The sequence below is a fragment of the Spermophilus citellus genome (assembly GCF_964194105.1).
Source record: "Spermophilus citellus genome assembly, chromosome: 13".
Classification (NCBI taxonomy): domain Eukaryota; kingdom Metazoa; phylum Chordata; class Mammalia; order Rodentia; family Sciuridae; genus Spermophilus; species Spermophilus citellus.
In genome coordinates this window covers 86,842,003-86,866,695 of record NC_138193.1, presented here as the reverse complement: position 1 = coordinate 86,866,695, position 24,693 = coordinate 86,842,003, and the positions used below count along the sequence as shown (strand labels likewise).

At 33.1% G+C, this 24,693-nt stretch overlaps 1 protein-coding gene across 3 annotated transcripts in view; it reads right to left on the bottom strand.

Annotated features, from left to right (window-relative positions):
- Positions 1-24,693, bottom strand: part of PRKD3 (protein kinase D3) — a 66,827-nt gene that overhangs the window by 7,196 nt on the left and 34,938 nt on the right. For all 3 annotated transcript variants that reach the window (XM_081264078.1, XM_081264079.1, XM_081264080.1), the window contains exons 7-14: positions 22,790-22,867; positions 18,993-19,176; positions 17,103-17,226; positions 14,218-14,295; positions 12,661-12,937; positions 9,519-9,571; positions 7,357-7,429; positions 5,165-5,271 (exon numbers count right to left, since the gene is read on the bottom strand). In XM_081264078.1, coding sequence (XP_081120204.1) covers positions 5,165-5,271; positions 7,357-7,429; positions 9,519-9,571; positions 12,661-12,937; positions 14,218-14,295; positions 17,103-17,226; positions 18,993-19,176; positions 22,790-22,867 — 974 coding nt within the window. The remainder of the gene's footprint in view (positions 1-5,164; positions 5,272-7,356; positions 7,430-9,518; positions 9,572-12,660; positions 12,938-14,217; positions 14,296-17,102; positions 17,227-18,992; positions 19,177-22,789; positions 22,868-24,693) is intronic.

Sequence of the window (24,693 nt, the reverse complement as noted above, 5' to 3'; positions counted from 1 at the left end):
TGGCAATATGTAAATCAATGGAAGTGTAACTGATGTGATACAGCAATTGGTATACGGGGTAAAAATGGGAGTTCATAACCCACTTGAATCAAACTGTGAAATATGATATATTAAGAACTATGTAATGTTTAGAACGACCAACAATAAAATAAAATAAAATAAAATAAAATGTTTGTAAACAATGTAAAAAGTACAATGATTAGACATGATCATAAATTCTGATTTTCCAAGTTGTGCACAGAAGAGTGGATGTACTACTCCTTCCATTTTTTTCTGTATATGTAGTCATCTTTCTATATTTATTTTTTCTTAAGTTCACTACTTTTATTACTTTTGCACACCTCCCCTCACCTCCTATCCAGAGAACTGGTTTCTGAATTTATTGTATTCTTTTCTTCACCTACTGATTTCATTTTATCTTTGTTAACACTTCTGCTTTCCTCAAGATTTACTGTTCATTAATTTTTGAGTTGGATTAGTTTCATTTCTTTCTTGCTTTAATATTTGAGATTATAAAGCTTTTTTGAATGACAGTCCAAAGACTCTAATATATACAGTATTTTTATCATCATTTTCTAAGTATTCTGAAATTTGTTCTAAGAATTGAGAATTAAGAAGTTTTCATAGTGGGAGCTTTTTGTTTTCTTTATTCTATAATTTATGTCTGCTTTTACTGTATTAAGATCAAGGACTTATACTGATTTTGAATTCCTTTTAGGATACAGAATTCAGTATAAAGCAGGTAGATCTTCCTTACTCTGTTTAGGCTTTGTATCTTATTTTTGTCTGCTCCATCTGTGATGCACTACTAAAATGGGCTTGGCTGTCTCTCCTTGTGTTTTTTCTTGCTTTTCTTCATAAATACGATGGTGTTATTTGTTATAGTGTGATTTTTACTCTTCCATTTTTAAGGGCCCTTTCTTCATTTCATGTTTTCCCTTGAATTAAATTTTTGTCAAATCATGACCCCTTGGCTTTCTTTTATTTGGGGAAGGGAACTAGAGATGGTACCACAGATGGGATCTCAGAGAAAAGCAGCACAAACAGTTCTCACTGTGGCCCCTCCTCTTGCATGTAGTCCTGCTTCATCTACTGTTTTTGGAAAATATTCTATGTATTCTAGAAGTCTGAACTTTTCTATTTTTGTTACAGTATACACTTCTGTTAATCATTTTTGTAGCTCTGGAGTAATTTTCAAGAAAATAGGAGGAAGGTACTGAATTCATACCTTAATGTTCAAAAATTTCTAATGTTTTTCCATTTACACAGGTAGCTACAGGATGCTACATATCCACTATTCTACCACTCTCTTCAGGCAATAGCAAATAACAAAAACATCTTGCATTACCCATATATCTAGGAAACAAAAATACTCCCCTATTTCTTTACTTCCCCACAATGATCCCCCCAGATGTGGCTATGCTGACTTGTGTATAATACATTCCTTTAAAAAGTCACACAAATGTAATAATTCTACACTTTTTTTCATTTAACAATACATTGTAGATAATGTCCTACCTAAACATATCTATTCAATGAATAGTACATGAGTATTTGTCATTTTCCTAGAACTATACAGATAATCTGGATCCATTAATAACACTGAAAAAGAAGCCCTGTCTCATAGAGTTAATTAATTCCAGTGAGGTAAGACATATAGTAGGAAATAGTAGTGAATTACCTACAATGGAAGTGGTTAAGTGCTTTGGAGAAAAGCACTTCTGGTTTAGATATGGGGTGTTCTCCAAAAGCTAATGTGTGAGACAAGACAAAAGTTCAGAGGTGAAATGATTGGTGAAAACCTTAACCTAATCAGTGCATCAATACACTGATGTGGATTAACTGAGTAGTAACTTTAGGTAGATAGGGTGTGGTTGGAGGAAGCAGGTCACTGAGGGTGTGCCTTTGGGGTTTATATATTTTCTCTGGTGAGTGGAGCTTTTTCTCTGCTTCCTGGTGGCCATGTCCTGAGCTGATTTCCTTCACCATGTCTGTTAGTCACGATGTTCTTTCTATCTTGGGCCTACAGCAATGGAGTTGGTCAACTATGGACTAAGACCTCTGAAACTGTGACCTCAAATAAATTTTTCCTCCTCGAATTGTTCCTCTCAGGTCTTTTGGTCACTGTGACGAAAAAGCTGACTAAAATAAGAGTGTAGGGGTGGGAGGGTGGATTTAATGCTAATAGAATGTGAAGGCTTCATTAAAGAAATGATATTTGGGCAAAACTGTAAGGGAGACAAGGGAATTTGTCATGCAGATATCTAAGGGGGAAAGCATTCTCAGCAAAGAGAACAGCTAATGCAAAGCTCTTAAAACAGGAGGGTGTCTGAGAGACAGCAAGAAAGTGAATGTGATCATCATTTAGAAAAGAGATTAAGTTGGTTGAGTGTGTTATCTACAGTGGAGCCATTTTCAAGGGATTTTGGTTCTGTTTAATTAACAATCCCAGGTATCCAAAAATAGTACATGCTTATTTCTAATATACTGAGAGGAATACAGAGCCTACCAACAAGTGCTTATCAGAGAAGCTTATGTTGCTGCATATGCTGCACGATCACTTCTAAATTGATTGTTAGGATTTTTCCTTCCTTCTACTGAAAAGGCCAAAGTTATGATCTCAAATAATATGTACACGTGGGCATGGGAAAGGAAAGCTATGGATGTCACTGATGCGTAGGAGAAGATAATACCAGAATAAACCACAGGAATGGTTTGTTTGTTGAAGGCTACATATAGGAACACAGGGAAAAAATGGAAAAGTAAAGATGATACAGCAGCAAGGGAAAGAGCCAAAGTGTGGTGTGTAAGGGTACAGGATAGAGGATTCCTTTCAATCTATGTGAAAGTCTACCTCAATTTTGTGGAACTAATTTCAGTAAATGAGGGATGATTTGAATAGGTTTTCTTTTAAAATATTTATTGCATTCATTCATATTGTACTAACAAAATTATATTTGTGTATTTCATATACAAACTAGGCTAAATTTGACTTTGTGCTATATTTATTGAGTTTACACACTGCAGAGGATTGTTTTAAGTCACTGTTTTACATATGTACACACACATATACAGTAGGTCCAATAAATAAAAAAGAAAACATATGTGATTTGCAGACAGGTTTAGATAAAATTCTGAACCTGCCTTCTTCCTATTCAGTTATGCTGAGAAAAAGTAAATTTACATTACAAAATAAGTCATTTACTAAATATAAAATGTACATTTTTTATGTAAAGAATCTACAACAAAGGCAGTGATGTATTAAATTAGTATGAAAGAGTATATTTGAAGATATACTGAAATTACTTAATTATAGTCTCAGTTTGGTAATATTGATGAAAATAACCAGAAGGATATAATTCTTTTTCACACTGTGCATTAACTGAAGGTTCCTAAATTTAGTTATGATCTATAGCTGAACATGGGGAAAAGTACTTTAATGTTTAGTCCAGAGCTTTATTTGTGATCAAAGTGTCAAGGAGAAATCAATCCTTAGGCATATATTCTTAATTTAAAATATTTTTGTATTTTAATTGGATGATCAGATTCTAAAATTAGGCCTGGGGATGTGGTAGAATGGAGTGGTACAGTACCTTCCTAGCATGTACAAGAACCTGGGTTTGATCCCGGGTACCCCCAACCCCCGCCGCCTCCAGATCATTCATATATATATATATATTGTGTGTGTGTGTGTGTGTGTGTGTGTGTGTGTGGTTAGGACAATTGACTGTGACTTGTCACACCACTGATAGCCAGGTTTGATTTGACTGGCTGGCTATGCAGGCTTCCCCTTCCTCCCTCATTACTCCATGTGCATTACTGCTGAAACTGCTAAAGGACTATTCTTTGGCCAAGGGTTTACAAGTAGCTGCACTCCCCTGTCAGAACCTCCAAACAAGCTCTCAAGATTCCAAAATTGAATATCCAAATATATCTCTAACAGAATCTAAATGCTATTAATATTATATTTAAAGGTAGCTCTGCAAGGGAGGAGGTAGGTTTAATGTAACATTAGGTGGCTACGGACTGGACCACAAGCTTTTTTTTTAGGGCGGGTGGTACTGGGGATTGAACTCAGGGGCACTTGACCACCATTATTAGCATTCCTCTGAGAAAAAAAAAATTGAGGCAAATAGTTACCACTGTGACCAACAATGGAACAAATGAAACATCTTTTGTGTGTAAGTTTCTTACCTTCTTCAAGGAAGCATAAGTAGGCAGTTTTTTTTCTTGAATTTCACTCACAAGTAAAAGGGCATTAACTATTAAATGGCTATGATTTCTTAAATAATATGCAAACAATATGCAATGAATTAATAGACATTTGCATACCATCAATATTATACATGAAACCTAGAAAAATGATCTAAGGATCAAGCTAAAGTTTAGTTTTCATTTTTACCGCCCCCCCCAAAGAGGTAAAAATGTTAGATAAAAAGAAAAACACTTAGTAACTTATTTAATTGGACTTAAATCATTGCTATATTTCTTAATATACCTTAATTGACTACACCATTATAAAATTATTAAATAGGATTTCAAATAAATAAAAAATATGCTGCTGTTAAAAGGTATTGTTTAGCAGTTTTTATTTTTATAGTAATAGCTATAATAATCAAGCATATAATTTGTGAGAACTGGAAGGGCATAACAATGACACAATAAAATGTGATGGTTGAAGCAGCAAATTGAAGTTCTTTGAGTGATGACTGTTGAATTAAGAATGAAATTTTACCTTTTCTTTTCTTTCTTTCTTTTTAAAGATTTTTACTTTAAAAAATGTGGGCTGGGGCTCAGTGGCAGAGCATTTGCCTCGCACATGTGAGGCACTGGGTTTGATCCTCAGCACCACATAAAAATAAATAAATAAAATAAAGATATTTTAAAAGATTTTACTTACAAAAATGTGTTCTAAACAAACTGCTACTACAGAGCAAAATAATGGCAGGCATTATTAACTTATACATTACTGTAATATTAAAAAAAGGACTCAAACAGTTAATTCAGTATCTCACCAGCTTTTTTCTAAGCCAGAAGATCATAAGAACAAAATAAAAAAAACAAGTCCTATTCTTATCTGCATACTAAATAAACTCAGACTCAAAAAAAAAAAAAAACCTGGTAAATAAAAAATTAAACCTACACAAGCCACTCTGTTTATTACCTGTAAAATAGCCACTTCATTACGGAGTTGACTTTCCTGCTTTGTGGGAAATCTCATCTTATCAATTACTTTAATAGCCACATCCCTTCCAGTCTTTCTATGTTTTCCTATTAAAAAAAAAAAAAAAAAAGAAAAAAGAAAGCAAATTGACAGACAACTCACATACAATACAAAAGCTTTACTAGAAAGTTGTCCCTGGACTGAAATTTATGTCCATAGACTGAAATTTACTCATGTACTATGTTCATTTTCTTTTTCCACATGCGTTCACTCATTTTTTATTTTGATAAGTTATGTTTTTCCTTTACAGTGTTTCTCCTTAATAACAGCAATTTCTTATTAAAAAATAAGAAAATTTGAATAAACTTGTTTGCTGAAAAGTAATCTACCTTGTTAAATAAAAGACAATTGAATGCCCTGACCTAGTGTTCAGACACTATCAAGATGGAAACACTACAAATAATTTTATTTTAGGTTTACACAGTGATTAACTACATATAAGATTTTTAAGGTAGAGTCATGCAATCAATAGCCACTCCTTCATTGATTAATTCAAACTAACTAGATATCTTGTGCCTATTATACAGTAGGTACCTTTAGACATTACAGATTAAGCAGTGAAAATGACAGATTTCTGATATTACTTCTTTTAATCTGTGTGTGACTTGCTATGTACCTGAAAGTAACCCACAGATATTAGAAGGGCACAATCATAAAAATATGACACTTCAAAAGAATAGACAATTCTGTGCATGTTTGGTAAGAAGTCAAAAGTACCTCAGTTCTTTGCCTCCTCAATGAGAAAGTTTTCCAGAGATGTCACTAGTCTTAAAACTGACAAACTGAAAGTTACAAATCATAGATGTTATATATGTATGTATTTTCTAGGTGATTGTTGTGTGTCAAACATAATGATATTTGTTAGGATACAAAGAAAAACCAGACATCTTTTCGCCTACCAGAAGAGACTAACAGAAACCCAAAGTTATAGATACTCTAACAGATACATGTCTACTATGCAGCAAAAGGATCAATGAGGAATAATCAGTCTTATCTGATGGAAAAGTAGGGATGGGGAAAAGAAAATCTTAAGAGAAAGGATTTTTCAGTTGAGCTTTGAAGTATAAATAAATCTTCACTACAGCGATAAAAGGATAGAGAAGGAGCAGAGGCAAGAGATGGAGGCATGTCAGTAGATCTGGAAGAAGACAGCAAAGAGGGAACTGTATTAAGAAGTTAGAAATGCTGGGAGAGATCAAAGCAGCTCTGTATGCCTTGCTAAGAACAATGGCCACGAATCTGTAAAAAATGGTTCTATATGAAGTAGTACTAATTATCAGAAGTGAGTTTTCTGAAAGATTCACTCCAAGAGTGATATGAATAAAGAATAATACTGGAGGCGGAAAGGCCAACTACTAACAGTCTACTGTACAGTTGTAGCAAGGGATAATGAGGTTTAACAATTATTTTGTATCTTGGAGCTCATGTTAGATTTAATTAATATTAAATTTAATATAAAATAAAATTAAAATATAAAGTTAATGATATAAAAATTAAAATATTGAATCTGGAATATGCAGATCAGATTTTATTAGCTCCATTAAACAGATGAACACAGTAATGTAAAAATGACTTCACCAATATAAGTCATAGAGCAGAATAAAATTTAAGGTTTCGATCTGATAGAACATTTATGTCAATACTGGACAAATGAAGACATCTGTGTTGCAGAACTAGTAGGGGATATACTTCAATGGACAAGTTCAAACAGCCTATCATAAACTTGACATCCCCACCACACAAACATATATATTTTTTAATTGTAGATGGACACAATACCTTCATTTTGTTTATTTATTTTTCTATGGTGCTGAAGATTGAACCCAGTGTCCCACACATTTGAGGCAAGTGCTCTACTGCTGAGCCCCAGCCCCACCACAAACATCTTTATGTGTGAGATACAAGAGATAAAAACTATTATAAAATTAATTTTCTGATTCTTTGTTACTTTTACAGTGGAATTTAAGGAATAAATACTCAGTTTTAGTGAAAAGAACAGCCAAAAGGATACAAGTAAATCTCTGAGAAAAGGCAACTTAATAAACTATGAGATGACAAAATAGCTGGCAGGCTTAAAACTGCATCATTTTCCTAAAATGATCTACAATACACAAAAGGCTGTAATTGCTTACCTCCATAAACAATGCCAAACTGGCCAGAACCAAGCACCTCATCTGCAAAGATCTGATAAACGGTACTGATGTCCTATCAGGAAAAAGTAATCATCACTTATGTCTGGAAAACAATGCCAATATCTCTTAACTCAAATACTTAAATACATTTTGTTTTTATGTTAAAGACAACTAATTTTCATAAAGTACAAAATATTTCATGAAGCAAAGGCTTTTTATATTCTAGAAAAAGTTAAGCTCCAATGTTATGGTATGATATTAATGGGCAAGTATAAAGTATTCCCCAAGAACCTTGAAGAAAAAATGCCTTGAATAAAAAGATGTGGTATTTATTAAGCATTAAAGTATATAAAATATTAAGTATATAAAAGAATATTAACATAAAAAATTAAAAACAAAATTTTATCTATTTTGTTTTTAAAAAACTGCTACGGGGCTGGGGTTGTAGCTTAGTGGTTGAGACCTTACTTTACATGCATGAAGCACTGGGTTTGATCCTCAGCACCACTTAAAAAAATAAATAAATAAAACAGAGATATTGTGTCCATCTACAACTAAAAAAAAATTTTTTTGGGGGGGAGGGGATGTTTTTAAAGACTACTATGTTTGATTGGGAAGAAAAACTCAGAAGTGTATATTAGGATTAGGCTGATTTTGAAAAATTAATTCAAATTCACTCCTCAATCTTTCTTCCCTCTTTTTTTGATAGTGTTTGTTGCTGTCAGAATATTCATGTACTAACATGGGATGTGTAGTGTCAGAATTGCACTACATGTGTGACTGAAGAAAGACAAAGTGTAACTTAATTTAGCAGATCACACTTAAAGACAAAGCCTCAGCCCAGCAATTAAGGCCAGTGAATGTGAATATATACATGCCAAGTTGTTATGTGCTTCTCAATTTAAATCAATTTTTTCATATAACTAACCAATTTGGGTTCTAATTAAATTAGACCAGGAGCATCCAATATAAATATAACTGCCAGAAAAGGTTCTTCAACAAATACTAATTCTGGATCTTTTTCTTCTTATCTATGCATGGATATATCCTTAAGTTCCTGTGAGATCATTCAGTTTGTCCTTTCATGTTCTTGGTGTCCTCTTTTTTTTTTTTTTTTAATAAACTATTCTACCTACCACCTGGACAAGAAACACATAAATTGTATCTCCTTGAAACCCTCTTATCTCCTATAATACTATTAGATGTCCAGTCTTCACTGTGATCTTAGAAATTTCAAACATTGTAGGTTAGAGAAATGTAACAGCTGAATGCCCAAGTTAGAGAAAGAGAAATTTTAATTAGAGAAATTACAATTTTCTGGCTTCATTATCTAGCCTTTCTTCATTCTGATCCAGAGTTGGCAAACTATGGCTAGTGGGACAAATGTAGCCTTCTGTCTCTTTTTGCATGGCCTCTAAAAATGGTCTTTAAATTTTATGACCAAACAAATAATATTTTGCAGTGTGAATATTATGAGATACTCAAATTTCAGAGTCTACAAATTTTACTAGAGTAGTCAGGATCTCTCATTTATTTATGTATGGCCTATGGCTGCCTTGTTGCCACAACTGTAGAGTTGAGTAGTTTTATATGGTCCACAAAGCCTAAAATATTTAATATCTAGCCCTGTTCAGAAGTTTGCTGACCAATTATAAAATCCTAGCATACCTATTATTGTACTAGCCAAACTTAATCTATTTACTATTTCTTAAAAGTCCTGCATTTTCTGCTTCTTTCTATTTGCTCATCTTCTTCCCTGTACTTGCATACAATGTTGTTCAGTACTTCTATCAAAAACCCATTACCATCCCTTTAACATAGATCAAATTGTACTTAAATTATTTAGGAAGTCTTCCCTACTGACCAAGAAAGAAGTAATCTCTCCTTTTTCTTTAACAAGTCTATTGTTTTAGTGACATTTATTCTAATGTCACTTTTTAAGTGAAAAAGTTTATTCTGCTTCTGTAATTTAAAAAATATGCCTTAGTTTCCTCCATAAAGCAGAACTCTTTAGGTAAGTTCTCACTCAGAAAGTATAATTGTCTTTAGGCAAACTGCTCAACACTTTGGGCTATGAACCTATTTCTCTAGTAAGATCTCATATTTTATTTTTCCCTATTGTAATCACCCAATTTATAAATGTTAGCTTAATTATTACATACCACATTCTCCTGGACCTGACAATTAGATACAGAGATACTGGTAGATAAATCTTCTGTAAAATATAAGAATGATATATGAGAAAAGAACAAATTATTAGTATATGACTTAACAATATTTAAGGACTTGTGAATACCCATGGTATAGCAAACTTAAAAAATAGGTTAATATATAATATGTACATTAAAATAATTTTCTATGTACAAAATTCTAATCCATCAAGAGGAAACTAGTTAAATAAAATATGATAAATCTATTCAAATGATACTCTAAACACTTAATAAATAACATAGAACTATAAATATGGAATCAGAAAGCTAGCCAGGATGTCATATTGAGTCAGCTGCAGGCATAGCTCAGTGGTAGAGTTCCTGTCTAGCATCCATCCATAAGGCTCTGATTTTAATTCCCAGCAACCAACCCCCTGCAAAAAAAGAAAAGCTGCATGGTGGTAGCATCTGAATTAAAAATAAAAATATTACTTCTATACTATCTGTACTTTTTAAAACATAAAAAGCATGCATTATTTTTATTTAAAAATATTAATTAGGTAAGACTACATACTGTAATTGGAATATATCTAGTATACATTAAATCATGAATAAAAGCAAGTTGCAAAAAGAACACAGGGTATGACTCTATGTTTTTGTAAAAAGGAAACTAAAACAGTATAGCAGATAGTGTAAGTTTCTCTCCCCACCCTGAATTCTTCCCCAATCTAGAAATATATAGCAAATTTAATAATGGTTTCCTGAGGGCAGAGTTACAGGAGTTGGGGGGGGGCTGGGAATTACATATGTATAGGAAGGACTTTCTCTTTTTATATTACATATTTCTTTTCTTTTTAAAGTTTTTGCAGTGGGAGTCGACTTGGGTGCTCTACCACTGAGCTACCTCTCCATTTCTTTTAATTCTGTCTTTACTAAGTTGCTCAGACGGGCCTCAAAATTTCATTACAGGTGTGTGCTACCAGCTAAATTACATATTTATATAAAATTTAAATGTATTGCTTTGGTAAGCAAAGTAAGCAACTGACAAGAAAAAAGGAAAAAAGGAAGTTAGCAAGAGAATAGTATTAAACATCTAGAATCTCAGAGAAAACTAAAAAAAAAATATGGAGTTTCTTTTATAATCCCAAATATAAAAATATAAAACGTCATTAATACAAAAATGTAAGCAAAGTATTCGCCAAAAATAAGTAACATGAAAAAGGTACCATTACATTTTTTAAAGTTGATTTTCAATTGTTTTTTAAATAACTCAAAATTTAAACATTAATGATCAATAAAAGGCAGAACATGAACAAAATTAGTGTGTCTAACACTCTGCTTTTCAGTAGTTTGTTTCCTAGTTTAAATCTCAGTATTTACTTTCTTTCAAAGGCTTCCTCTATCTAGCTCCAAGCTCCATCCAATTTTAATTTCTATTTGTTCCAGAAAGGTTGTTTTAAGGACCACAAGAACAACAGCACAGCAATAACAACATTTATGTATCAGGCACTGTCTTAAGCACATTATGTGCATTTATTCTTCTTTCCACTTTAGAGAACTGTAGAGTCTAAGAACACATATCCAGTAAGCATCAGAACTGAGTGTAAACTCTCTAGAATCTTCATCTTTTTCTTTTTCTTTTTTTTTTTTTTGGGGGGGGGGGTGTGTGCATACCCAGGATTGAACCCAGGGGCACTTAACCACTGAGCACATCCTCAGTTCTTTTTTTATATTTTTATTTAGGGACAGAGTCTCACTAAGTTACTTAGGGCCTCGCTAAATTGCTAAGGCTGCATTTCAACTTGTGATGTTCCTGCCTCAGCCTCTCCTGCACCTGGGATTACCAGCATGTATCACAGTGCCTAACTTGCAGTTCTATCTTTAGAGACTCAACTCTAGATAAGAGGTACATAGATGAGCTTGAAAGGGTTCCTAAACCCTTGGAAACTACATATAAAATGTGTGTGTATGCATCTGCATTTTTTTCTGGGGAAAGGGTTCTTGGTTTTAATGAGAACGTCTGAGATTCTGTCTAAAACTCCCAGAACTTAAGAATCACCGTCAAATATCCATCTACCTATCCCTCACAATATCAATAGTAAACAGCAAAGATGTACGTGGTCATCGTCATCCCTTTGATCACCCCTATTCTCCTTATCTAGGGTAATACTACTCTCCTACCTCTTTTATCTAGCTCTGCCTAATCTATTACTCCCTGATGTCCAAAGTCCAAATCAGATTCTATTAAGAAGTCTCTTGCTTTCTCTTCCTATCCACATCAGAGTTTCTTGAGTAATGCATCCATCCACTTACTTATGTATATCATATAGGCCTTTTGATTTTTGCTATTTCTTTTGTATTCTATCTCATGGCTTAGCATAATACCAAAAAGAGTTGCACAAAATTATGTAAGTAAAGTGAAATAAACTATATTTGGCAAGCGGCTGGTACTTATTTCAATATGAATGTATTTCTTGAATGACTTTTTTCTCCATATTGCCAATGGAGTATAAGTGGCATTATATTGTGATTTTCTGATTGTTAACTATTCACTCAAACCTTTATCAAATCTAGGGCTAATTTTACAAATTTTCCCACTGTAGAACATGTGTTTCAATAATTCTTAATATTGCTGAATTTTAAAAATTCACTTAAATGAACATTTCTGACTTCACATATATCATGAGTATGATATGAATTTACTGATTGTAGGTATGGTATGAACATAATACTTTATTGCTTGTTTACATCTCAACATATGCAAAAATACTAACAGAATATTTAATCCAGTGAAACTTCATAGATGCCAAGTACTGTTCTGTACCTTATAGATTCCCTTTCATTTAATACTAATAACGCCATGAAACAGTTACTACTACAGAGAGGGAAAGTATTTGACTAAGAACATATAGCAGGTTGGTAAAGCTACTTATATGTAGGGAGACTTACTCTGGAGCCTGGCTGGGCTGTGTGTGTGTGTGTGTGTGTGTGTGTGCGTGCACACGCACATGTGTATATAATAGCATAATTTTATAAAGGAATCAACGATATAAAGCTTAAGCTAAGCATTAAGAATGCACAAGGGAACATAATTACATCCCAAAATGTTTAAAACCAAAGAGGAGAAAAAGTCATCAACTATCTTATTGCTTACTGTGGTCTTTCCCCTGCCCTGGAGAAGTGCAAACACTTGCTTGAGGGGTCACTGGCATGAGGGCTTGGCGAATTGCTTTTTCCCAGCTCTGTGCTACATCAAGTCCAACTCCAGAGGCAGCAAGAACAGGATTGTGAGAGTTGTCCCCATTGTTCTCGCCAACAAAGTATACCATAGTGTCAGTGATGATTTCAAAACAGTGTGGGTTACTGCCTTGTGAAATGTTTGTGAAATCTCGTGGTGAAGATACTTGGAGAATTTCTGAAAGTGGAATTTCCTGAAAGTGTAAGTAAAAAATTAAACTTTAAAAAAATATGAATACCTATTTGTTTTCATTTTTAAATAAGCTTAGAAATTTAAGACATGCATTTGAAAAAATTCCAGTAAGATAAACAAAATATGTGGTATACTGAACACAGAATCAAGTCTTATGATAATGCCTGTCTTAAATGACCTGCATGTTTAGCAATGTGAAAGGCAGAGCATGAAATATGATAAGTATAACAAAAGATTTAGGCCTATAATACATTATTAGGATGCAGGAAGGAAAGGATTTAGAAGGGTAGTGTGCCACTATATCCACAATTTTTTCAGTTTCCACTTGTCATTAAATTAGCTTAACAGCTATTTTTCTAGTGGCTACCTTTTTTGCAAGTTATAGCCCCAAAGTGAGCAAGAAGCAGAAAAAGCAGAATCTTGGGTCATTAGAGGTCACATAAATACTCCCTGGTTCTGTCAATTGAAGTCAACTACCAGTCATTTAATGTTCAGTCTACTTCTTAAGGAAAAAAACGTTTATTCTTAAAAACATGTTGTTGTGCTTCTGTGCATTTTCTTTCTTTTAAAGAGATGGGGTCTCCCTATGTTGCCCAAGCTAGCTCCAAACTTCCAGGCTCAAGTTATCTTCCTGCCTCAGACTCTGAGTAGCTTAGATTGTTCTAAGCATGAAACCATATTTCATTCACTGAAAATTTTCACCAATTCTTTAATTTTTAGCTGCTTTTCCTTTAGAGACCATGTTTCATTCCCCTCTATGGAAAGTACTGGTATTGAACATTAAACTGGAGGGCTCCAAAAGAGCAGTGAAAGATGAAACTTTCCTCCCATTCTTTCTTACTGACCAAATTGCTACACTTATAATCTTGTTTAGTGTTAGTCTGTGACATGGCAAAAAGTGGTGCAAAGCCAAGGAAGAAGACTATACAAAGAAGATGAAGAGTAAAAATAAATAACTGGGAACTGGAGCTCAAGATAATGTGGGCTCTTCTGCATAGGCAATGAAATGGACTTTCTAAGCTGTCCAATCTAAATCACACTATCCCAAATCAAAGCAGCTTCAACTTGACAGGACAAAACCACACATACAATCAAAAAGCAATCTTTGTTAGCTGGGTTGCTGACAGGAGTTGTGTGGAGGGGTGGAGAATAGGTGCTTCAATAAGAAATTTAACAGTGACTTCTATAAATAATATTAGGCAGGGTCATAACAGTATATATTTAGATATATTTGAAAAAATAAAATATTTTAATAACTTTCATAAAATGTAAAATGCTTACCTTGTAATACTTTGATCCAGATTCATTTTGAAATAATGTTAGACATTTGCTGTCAAGTCTCCAGTAATGCCTCTTTCTCTATAAATTAGAGATCAAAAGATGGTGAGGTTCAAAAATAATTCCTCCAAAGAACTTATATTTTCTTTTTCCTTAATTTCTACTCATAAGTGTGTATTCTTTTTTAAAAATATTTATTTTTTAGTTGTAGTTGGACACAATACCTTTATTTTATTTATTTATTATTATGGTGGTGCTGAGGATCGAACCCAGGGTCTCGCATGTGCGAGGCAAGTGCTGTATCACTGAGCCACAACCCCAGCAGAAGTGTGTATTCTTTTTTTTTTTTTTTTTTAAAGAGAGAGAGACAGAGAGAGAGAGAGAGAGAGAGAGAGAGAGAGAGAGAGAGAGAATATTTTAATATTTATTTTTTAGTTATCGGCAGACACAACATCTTTGTTTGTATGTGGTGTTGAGGATCGAACCCGGGCCGCACGCATGCCAGGCAAGCACGCTACGGCTTGAGCCACATCCCCAGCCCAGAAGTGTGTATTCTTGATAAGTTTAAAATCCACGATTCTAAATTTTCAAAATATAAGGTATAGAGTATCACTCCAACAGTCACTCAGATCCTATTCCTGACCCTCATTCCATTCAAACAATGTTTAGTTAGATTTTTGGAAACTGTTTTAGAGAAATGTATGCATGCTCATATAAATATGTATTTGTTACAGACATATACACACAGATATATAATTTACCTATTGGCGAAATTTCTAGAAGCTGACCTATTGGATCGAAAAATATGTGCATGTGTAATTTTAAAAATATGTTAAATTATTCTATACAAGACTTAATTTGCAGTCTCATCAGCAACATATGAGAGTACTATTTTACTCATACTCTCACTAATGCAGTATATTATTAAACTTTTTGATGTTTGATATTGTGAAAAATAAAAACTGGTATTTCAATGCAAGTTTAAATTGATACTTCTTTCATTGTAAATGAAATCAAATTCTTATATGTAAGAGTCATTTTTCTGTGAACTCTCTTCATATTCTTTTTTTTAAATTTTTTTTTTTTGAATTATACATGGGCCCAATGTATTTTATTTATTTTTATGTGGTGCTGAGGATTGAACCCAGGGTCTCACACGTGCGAGGCAAGCACCCTACCGCTGAGCCACAACCCCAGCCCTCTCTTCATATTCTTTTCCCATTTTCCTACTGTGATGTGATGTTTTTCATATCTATTTATTGGCTTTATTCACATATTATGGAATTAACCCGTTTAGAAAACAAGTGACAAATAATTTTTCCAACTTGTCATTTGGTTTTTGCCATGTGGAATTTACAAGATTGAATTTACTGATTTTTCCCCCCTATTGGCAGTTTATAATTAATAATTCTACAGTTTCTTCTACTGGTTTAATTTGTTTACATTTATTTTTTATATATATTTATTTTTTAGTTATTGTATCTTTATTTTACTTTATGTGGTGCTAAGGATTGAACCCAGTGCCTCATGCATGCTAGGTGTGCGCTCTACTTCTGAGCCACAACCCCAGCCCCAATTTGTTTACATTTAAATTTTAGATCTACTTAGGTTTATTCCATGTAGAGTGTGGGTTATGTTTATGATTTCTTTTTTTTTTCAAAATGGCTATGTGGTTGTCCCAATACCATTTATTGAATTATCTACCTCTTACCTTGCTGATGTGATATAGTACCTTTGATATGCTGCTAAATTCTCAAACATGTATCACTCAGAGTTCCATTTAGAAGGATAAGGACTACAAATTAAAAATAATATTTATATCTCTCTATATATACATCTATAGTCTGTACTCCTGTCATCAAATAGAACTTCTTTAAAACCAGCTAAATGTATTGAATACTCAAAATATTCTTAAAAGGTCTACTAAAAAGTCTTTCAGTAACCTTCATCAAATTAAGAAAAATAACAAAATAATGGCTATTAAATACTTTCTTGAGTACTTACTGCATGTCAAACATTGTTCTAAACTTTTCTTACATATTAACTCACTTGGATCTGTGAGGTAGTTACTATTATTATAACAATATTACAGATGAGAAAACTGAGGCATAAAGAAAATAAGTAACTTTCCCAAGTTCACACAGTTTTAGTAAGTCACATAGACTCAGGCAGTCTAGGTATAAAGTCTATGTTCTTAACTACAACACTAAGTTAACTCTTCATATCTACTGCCATCCCACTATAATTTCACCATTCCTTTTTTTGCTAGCTAGATCTAAAAAATAATTTGACTATTTACACTAAGTCAAAATCTACATAAAAACAGATGCCTCTATCTTTGTAATAACTTACAATGACTTTGGATAAGGTTCTAGTTCCTTCCACCTTTATTTGTAGTTCATTATGTTTTGATTCATTACTCTTCATTGTCATATAATATCGGATTCTTTTTTAGCGGGTGCATTCAGGATTGAACCCAGGGGCACTATTGTCATTGAGTCACTTCCCTAGCCCTTTTTATTTTTTTGAGATAGGTTCTTTCGCTAAATTGTTTAGGGCTTTGCTAAGTTGCTTAGGCTGTCCTTGAACTTGCATTCCTCCTGCCTCAGCCTCCAGTTGCTAGAATTACAGGTGTGCACCACCATGACTGGTTCAGAATCTTTTTGAATCTTGACTATACTTTCAGTTTGTAAAGACAACACATTAGATGTTATGCCTTTCAAAAGCTTGTGTAACTATAATTCCACTGTAACTTACATATTGCTATATTGTACACAGATGTCTTAATATATACGTACATTTCATCCTCATTTTGATTTTTAAAAGTATGGAAAATAAAACTCAGAAGCAAGTTTCACTAGCATATTAAAAGATATGTAATTACTGACCAGATTATCCCTGCTGGTGTAATGGACCATCCACCCTTCCTTCACCATTGTGCTGCTCTTCCTCTTTGTGTGCTTGATGGATTGTACGACTCTCATTAGCGGAATATTATTGCTTGTTGATGGACTAAAAAATATTTAACATTTATAAATATTTATAATTTAGATTTTTTTTTAAAACATCATAAATACTATAAGCTCATCAAGTCTTTTTAAAGTAACAGCTAAAATTTTTCAAACCATCTTAGGAAAACAGACAACTACTCAAAAGAAAATAAGTTAACCCTATTATTATGATACATAGAAAACTAAGATAATATTTTTTAAATACTCATTATTTACATGAGTAAATGATTTTTTTCTGGAGGGTCACAAAAAAATAGGAAAATAATAAACAGCAGAAAAAATACTCCTTAACTAGAAGATCTGGAGCTTGGAGGAGGGTCTAATCTCATTTGGATTTGCTGTGGAGTTGTTTTCTTGCCTAGGCAGCATGATAAATTAGCAAATCCATAATATGGCAAAATACATATACTCAAATTCACATGGCTCAAATGTCAAATTCAGTTGATTATGTTGTTAGCGAAAGCCCCTCTAATAGTCAATACTAAAATAATTTTTAAAAAATATTTTTTTAGTTATAGACGGACACAAAACCTTTATTATTTATTTATTTTTATGTGTTGCTGAGGATCGAACCCAGTACCTCACATGTATGAGGCAAGCACTCTACCACTGAGCCACAATCCCAGCCCCAAAAGAAAATAATTCATAAATAATTCTTTCTTAAATAAATAAACCCAATGTTATCAGTCCAATCAGATTATACTGTAATGTTGCTCAGGAACTATAGCTGGAGAAAAAGAGCAATCTGGTGTGTATAAATATGTGTATACATATATATATATCTCAAATATAGTTTTGAAAGTTCATCTACAAACAGTTAAATAATGTTCTCTTCACTAGGAGGTATCTCCAAACTGGGTAAACATCAAGTTTTAGCTAGTAATGATAATGATAATAAAAGCTATAATTTAATGAAAAGTCAAAGTAAATAAATGATGACTCAGCCATGTGAGATTGATAAATGACCCATTTTTCTCTAAATAACTCTTCACTGCCAACTGAAAAACAAAATCTGCCAAAAATGCTTACATCTTACTACAAAGTAGTATATCCTATAGGCAATGAATATTTAATTTACATAACAGTGAATATTTAAAAGTTTTATAGTCCAGTAACATTTGTACAAAAATGCTAATAGTCAGATTAACTGTGTTAGTATGAAAACTACCCTCAAATTCATGGCCTTCATTTTTATGCAACATTCTCAAGAATATATTCTTTATTGCTATTTCTATCATCAGGTAATTTGCCTGTGTGAAGAAACTGGCTGCGTTAACTGATGGTTTAATACTGACACCTTGTGGTTTGCCCCATAAGTAGACATTAAATCTAGACTCTCTCTCTCTCTCTCTCTATATATATATATATATATTTTTTTTTTTTAAAGAGAGAGAGAGAAAGAGAGAGAGAGACAGAGAGAGAATTTATTAACATTTATTTTTTAGTTCTCGGCGGACACAACATCTTTGTATGTGGTGCTGAGGATCAAACCCGGGCCACACGCATGCCAGGCAAGCGCGCTACCGCTTGAGCCACATCCCCAGCCCCTAAATCTAGACTATATTTAAATATTTTTCTTTTTAAGACAAATGGATGGCAAAAATGATATTTATTTCAGAAATACTGTAGTGCATGTAAAAGAATTAGCCTCAACTTAGATTTTAAATTACATTTAAAGTTCTGCTTAAAGAGATGCAAGTTTTTCTTAATAGAGATCCTAACCTGACCATGATTTTGGAAGCAGTCTGCAACATCTACACGTGTTACCTGATTGTTTTAATAGCTTCTTCATCTCGTTCCACATCAAGATCAGATGGATCCAGGAAGAACATTTTATCTTCTGGGGGAGATGGCTCTTCTGTGTCATCCAAGCCTCGACTACCATCACTGTTTATGTCATTATTGTCAATGTCCATTGGTATATCTGTATCTGTTCCCAGACTGGAAGGTTCTGGCAAAGTTTTAAATGAATTTCAGAGTTTTATGTTAATGAAATAACATATCTAAGTAGTCTGTTAAACAGGAAAAAACATTTTAAAAATCTTAAAATACAGAAAAATATCTTTGTGATTCAAGATAAATAAGTATTTCTTAAAGAAGATACAAAATGGGGGCTGGAGATATAGCCCAGTTAGCAGAGTGCATGCCTCTCATGCACAAGGCCCTGGGTTCAATCCCCACCACACACACACACACACACACACACAAAGATATAAAATCATGAGGTACAAAATTAATTTTGATTATGTTAGAATTTTAAATTTCCATATGACAGAAGGTACTGCATATAAGCAAAGTAAAAGATAAGCCCCTATTTTACATTTTGGTAAAAAAAAAAATTTAATAACAGTGCCAAGACAATTCAATGAGGAAAGAATTAAATAGTCTTTTAAATAAATGCTGATAGGACAACTGGATATTTACACACAGAAGAATTGAGTCTGATGCCTTTCTTAAACTATATTAAAAAATTAACTCAAAGTAGATCAACCTAAAATATAAGAGTTAAAACTATAAATGCTTAGAAGAAAACATGGGAGTAAATATTTGTGATCTTGGTTTATGCAAAGCCTTCTTAGATACAACACCAACAACCTAAGTGACAAAAATAATTAAATGCATGTACTGAATTTCATCAAATAAACATACTTCTGTGGGGTACACCACACCTTAAGAAAGTGAAAAGACAGCCCTCAGCATGGGAGAATATACCTGTAAATTATATATTACATAAGGAACTTGTATCCAGAACATCTGAAGAACTTTTATAACAATAATTAAAAAAAATAATTTAGTTAAATGGGGAAAGGATCACAAGAGAAAGTTCTCCAAAGAGGAGATTAAAAACTGCCAACAAGCACATGAAAAGATGCTCAATATCATTAGCCAACAAGGAAATGCAAGTGAAAACCACAATGAGATAGACTTAACACTTAGTAGATACCTGTAATCAAAAAGACAGATAACAACAGGTGGTGCGGACACAGAAAAACTTAGATTTTCATATATTGCTGGTGGGATGTAAAATAGTGTAGCTGCTTTGGAAAAGTCTGACAGGTCCTCAAAATGTTCAACATGAAGTTTCTGTATGACTCAACAATTCTACTACTAGGTATCCATCCAAATGAAATGAAAATATCTCCTTTGAAAAATTATACAAATGTTCATAGCAACCTTATTCTTAACAGTCCCAATATAACTCAAACATCCATTGATTGATGAATGGATAAATAAAAATGCAGCATAAACCTGAAAAGCAATATTATTTGTCAATAAAAAATGAATTAAGTGGGGCTGGGGTTGTGGCTCAGTGGTAGAGTGCTCGCCTAGCATGCATGAGGCACTGGGTTCGATCCTCAGCACCACATAAAAATAAAGATATTGTGTCCACCTAAAAATTTAAAAAAATATATAAAAAATGAATTAAGTACTGACAGATGCCACAATAGAGATGAACCCTGCAAACATTAATGCTAAGTAAAACAAACCACTCATACGACTACATATTGTGTAATTCCAAGTATACAAATGTCTAAAATAGACAAAAGCAAAAAGTTGATTAGAGGTTGCCAGGGGTAGCAGGAAGGAGAGGACAGGAACCACTAGTTATGGAATTTATTTTGGGGGTGATGAAAATGTTCTAATATTACAGTTACAACTGTGTAACTTTGTGAATGTATCCACTAGATGAATTGTAAGGTATGCAAATTACATCTTAAATCTGTTAAAACATAAAGTCACTGAGAAGCTACTTATACCATACATAACTGAAAAAGGATTAGTATGTAGAATTAACAACTTCTAAAAATCTATAATAAACAAACAAAATAGCAAAGCATTTGATCAGGCAATTTACAAGGAAAGAAATTCTAAATAACAAATAAACATCTGAAGGATGCTCAAACTCAACAGTAATCAGAGAAATGCACACTAAAATACATAGTATTTCATATCCATTTGTCAAAGGAAAAAAGATACAAAAATGCAAATAAATGAACTGTAAATTTAGAGAAGACTTTCAGTCATAGAAAACTATATTAATAAAGATTAATTGAAAAATAAAACCAACTTTACTTTGTCAGTGATGTTACCTAGCTATGGTGCAAATGACTGTTTGTACCCACAATTCATTTGCTGAAATCCTAACTCCCAGAATAATATGGTATAAGGAGGTGGGGCCTTTGAGAGATGATTAAATTATAAGAGATCTGCTCTCATAATTGGGATAATGCCCTTATAAAATAGGCCCAATGGAGCTGGTTTACCCATTATACCATCTAAAGATGCAGCTAAAAGGTACCATCTATGGACCAAGAGATGGACACCCTCACCAGACATAGAATCTGCCAGCACCCTGAACTTCCCAGCCTCTAGAACTATAAAAAAAAATTTTGTCATTTATAAGCTACTGAGCTTTTGGTATTTTATTATAGTAGCCTGAACAGACCAAGACAATCAGTAGCAATGGAAAGCATGCCACAAGAGAAAACATTAAACTCTGTTTTTCAAATTTTCTTTTTCTATTTTGCGGTGCTTGGGACTGAAACCAGGGCCTCATACATACTACACAAACAACCACTAAGCCGCATTCCCAGCACAAGAAAATGTTAAACTCTCAAGTAATTTAATTTTTCATTTCTTATGCTTTTTCTACAGAATAACATATTATTTTTTTAATAGTCATGTAAATTGTCAAAGGAAAAATATGTTGAAAATTTAGAGCCCTTCCTCCTTCATTCAAAAAATGGTAATGTCTTTGCTTAGTATTATCTTGAAAAGAGAAGGGGTGGGGGGGGCATGACGACACAATGACAGACAGTAGGGTAGTGTTTCAATGACTATGAACTAAGGTACCCAGATCATATGATCATATGGGTCCAAATTCTGACTCTGCTAACTATTGGCTGTATTTCTGACAAGTTATTTCATGTCTTGTGCCTTTGTTTACTCATTTCTTGGTACTTATCTCAAAGGGTTGTTCTTCTTATGTTTAAATGTCAATATATTTCTAGAGTTCAGAACAGTGTATAACATAGTAAAAAGCTAATAAATACAGGAACTTTGCAAGAATAAGGACAACAGCAGGGTTTTAAAAGAGATCTTATGTCTACAGATGGAAGTTGATATGTAGCACTACTGGCTATTTTAAACAACAAAGTGGAACGTGGCTAGAGGAAAGATGGGACAGTATAATTATTATTATTATTATTATTATTTTAAAGAGAGAGAGAATTTTAATATTTATTTATTTATTTATTTATTTTAGTTTTCGGCGGACACAACATCTTTGTTTGTATGTGGTGCTGAGGATCGAACCCGGGCCACACACATGCCATGCGAGTGCACTACCGCTTGAGCCACATCCCCAGTCCAACAGTATAATTACTATTGAATGAATAGTATCACTAATCTCTATAGTTTGCTTGATTATTAAATCTAAAAAAACCTTAAAAAAGAAAAATAAACAAAGTAAAATATGTAAATATAACTTGACACAAAGGTAATACACAAAGGAATCATGATCTTTTCTGTTCTTTTACAGAAATTAAGAAAAATAATTTTACCTCCATTGAAAGTAACCTCTCCAAGGCAGTCTCTTGGTACTTTTGATGCACAGCGTTTATGGCAATTGAATTTACAATCTAAAATAAAAATATATGGCTTATTATTATTATATGTAGATAGGCAATATCAGATGTGGTTAGACTTTCCTTAAATCACACATGGAATATAAATACCAATAATGATATTGCTGCTAAAATAATAGTATCTTCCTCCACTAAGAACTCAAGTCTTGCAATAAAGGTCTGGTGAACTTCTGATGACACATCTTAAGAGTTATTTAACCTTCCACAAGTTACTCAACTCCACCAGGGACCTTCATCTGTATAATGGGGCTAGTAGCATTAATATAACACTGCAAAAGTGTACTGGCAGCTCCATGTTTACTTCTCTTATCTCACATGCACTGTATCTCTTATCTCACTGTATTTCCTGTATTTTAAGCTGATAATCTCCTATAAGAGTCTTTTAAGATGACATCTAATGTATGTCAGATACATATTTTTATCTTCTGAGTATTAAAACCTGATACAGATGCTAAAAGGTACCAGATGCAGAAAGGAGACTGAGACTCCAAATATATTCTAATAAGGATTTTCACATACAGCCCTGTAAGAAAGGACTTACATCTCCATTTCTACATAATGGTTCTCTTCTGCCTACAAGAACCTCAGAGTTGATGGCACTGCAGAATAGAATCAGATATAATCTATTCAACATGACTGTATAACTCAGTGGTTCTCAAATTGTGACCCCCAGCTCAGCATCAGCATCATTTGGCAACTTGTTAGAAATGTAAATTCTTAGAAGTAAGGCTGAGAAATTTGTGTCCTAATGAGCTTTTTAAGTATGAGATCCACTAATGTAACCATGTCTAACACTACCTCTGAGATCAATTTACCAAAAATAACTGGGTAAAAATAATTTGAGTCCTGATTTACAATGCTTTGTAACTCTTGTGAGTCAAGGAAATCTCATGTATCACATGAGCAGCATAGGTTGAAAGTCATTATAGAAAAAAACAGCCATGAACTTAATAATCTGATGGGTAATAAACTTCACATTAGGTAAAACATAGTCTTTAGGAGAGGTCCTAGTAAAAAAATCATACATGTTAATATCTTGTATATCTCTTAAGCAACATATTAGGTTTTAATTTCATAAACTTTGCAAATTCTGCAAATAACAAGTTCCATTTTCCCTTTGAAAATGTAAAGCTAAATGGTCCACTTGTAGTATATAGGTTCTAATTGTAGGCATTTTTATTTCTTTATGTTCTTACCCATTTATTAAGTAATTTATTTATGCTTGCTTAGATTTTACACATGACTTCAAGCTGCATTAAGTTTTTGTATAGGAAAGGAATTTGAAAATAAAAGAATAAATAAATAGATGGATGAATAAATGAAGAGTGACCAATGACCCCATATAATTTTATTGTTAACATTTTTTTGCTTTCTTAGCTTTTCAAATGAATGAAAACAATGACTATTTTCCTTTCTAACTGTGTTAATTCATATTATAATAAACAGGAATTGCTGGATTATAATTATATGGATCACTGAAAAGGCTCAGCTATTCAGAAATATTAACTTGACATTTTCTGAACCAGTATAAGCACAAAATATTATTCTTCTAGAATCCTAAAAGGTTAATCTAATAATCCAGTGGCAGAGTTAACAGGCTTTATTTAAAAACTCATCAATCTGAGGATGCAGCTCAGTGGTAGAGCACTTACTTCACATGCACAAAGCCCTGGGTTCAATCCCCAGTATGAAAAAAAGGAGAGAAAGCCTAATGCCTGAAAGAGTCATATAGTAGGAATACAGTAGGTAACCACCTAGTAGATAACCATAACTTACCTTACAAGAGCCAAATTCTTGTTTTTCTGTGTACTAGTGATGTA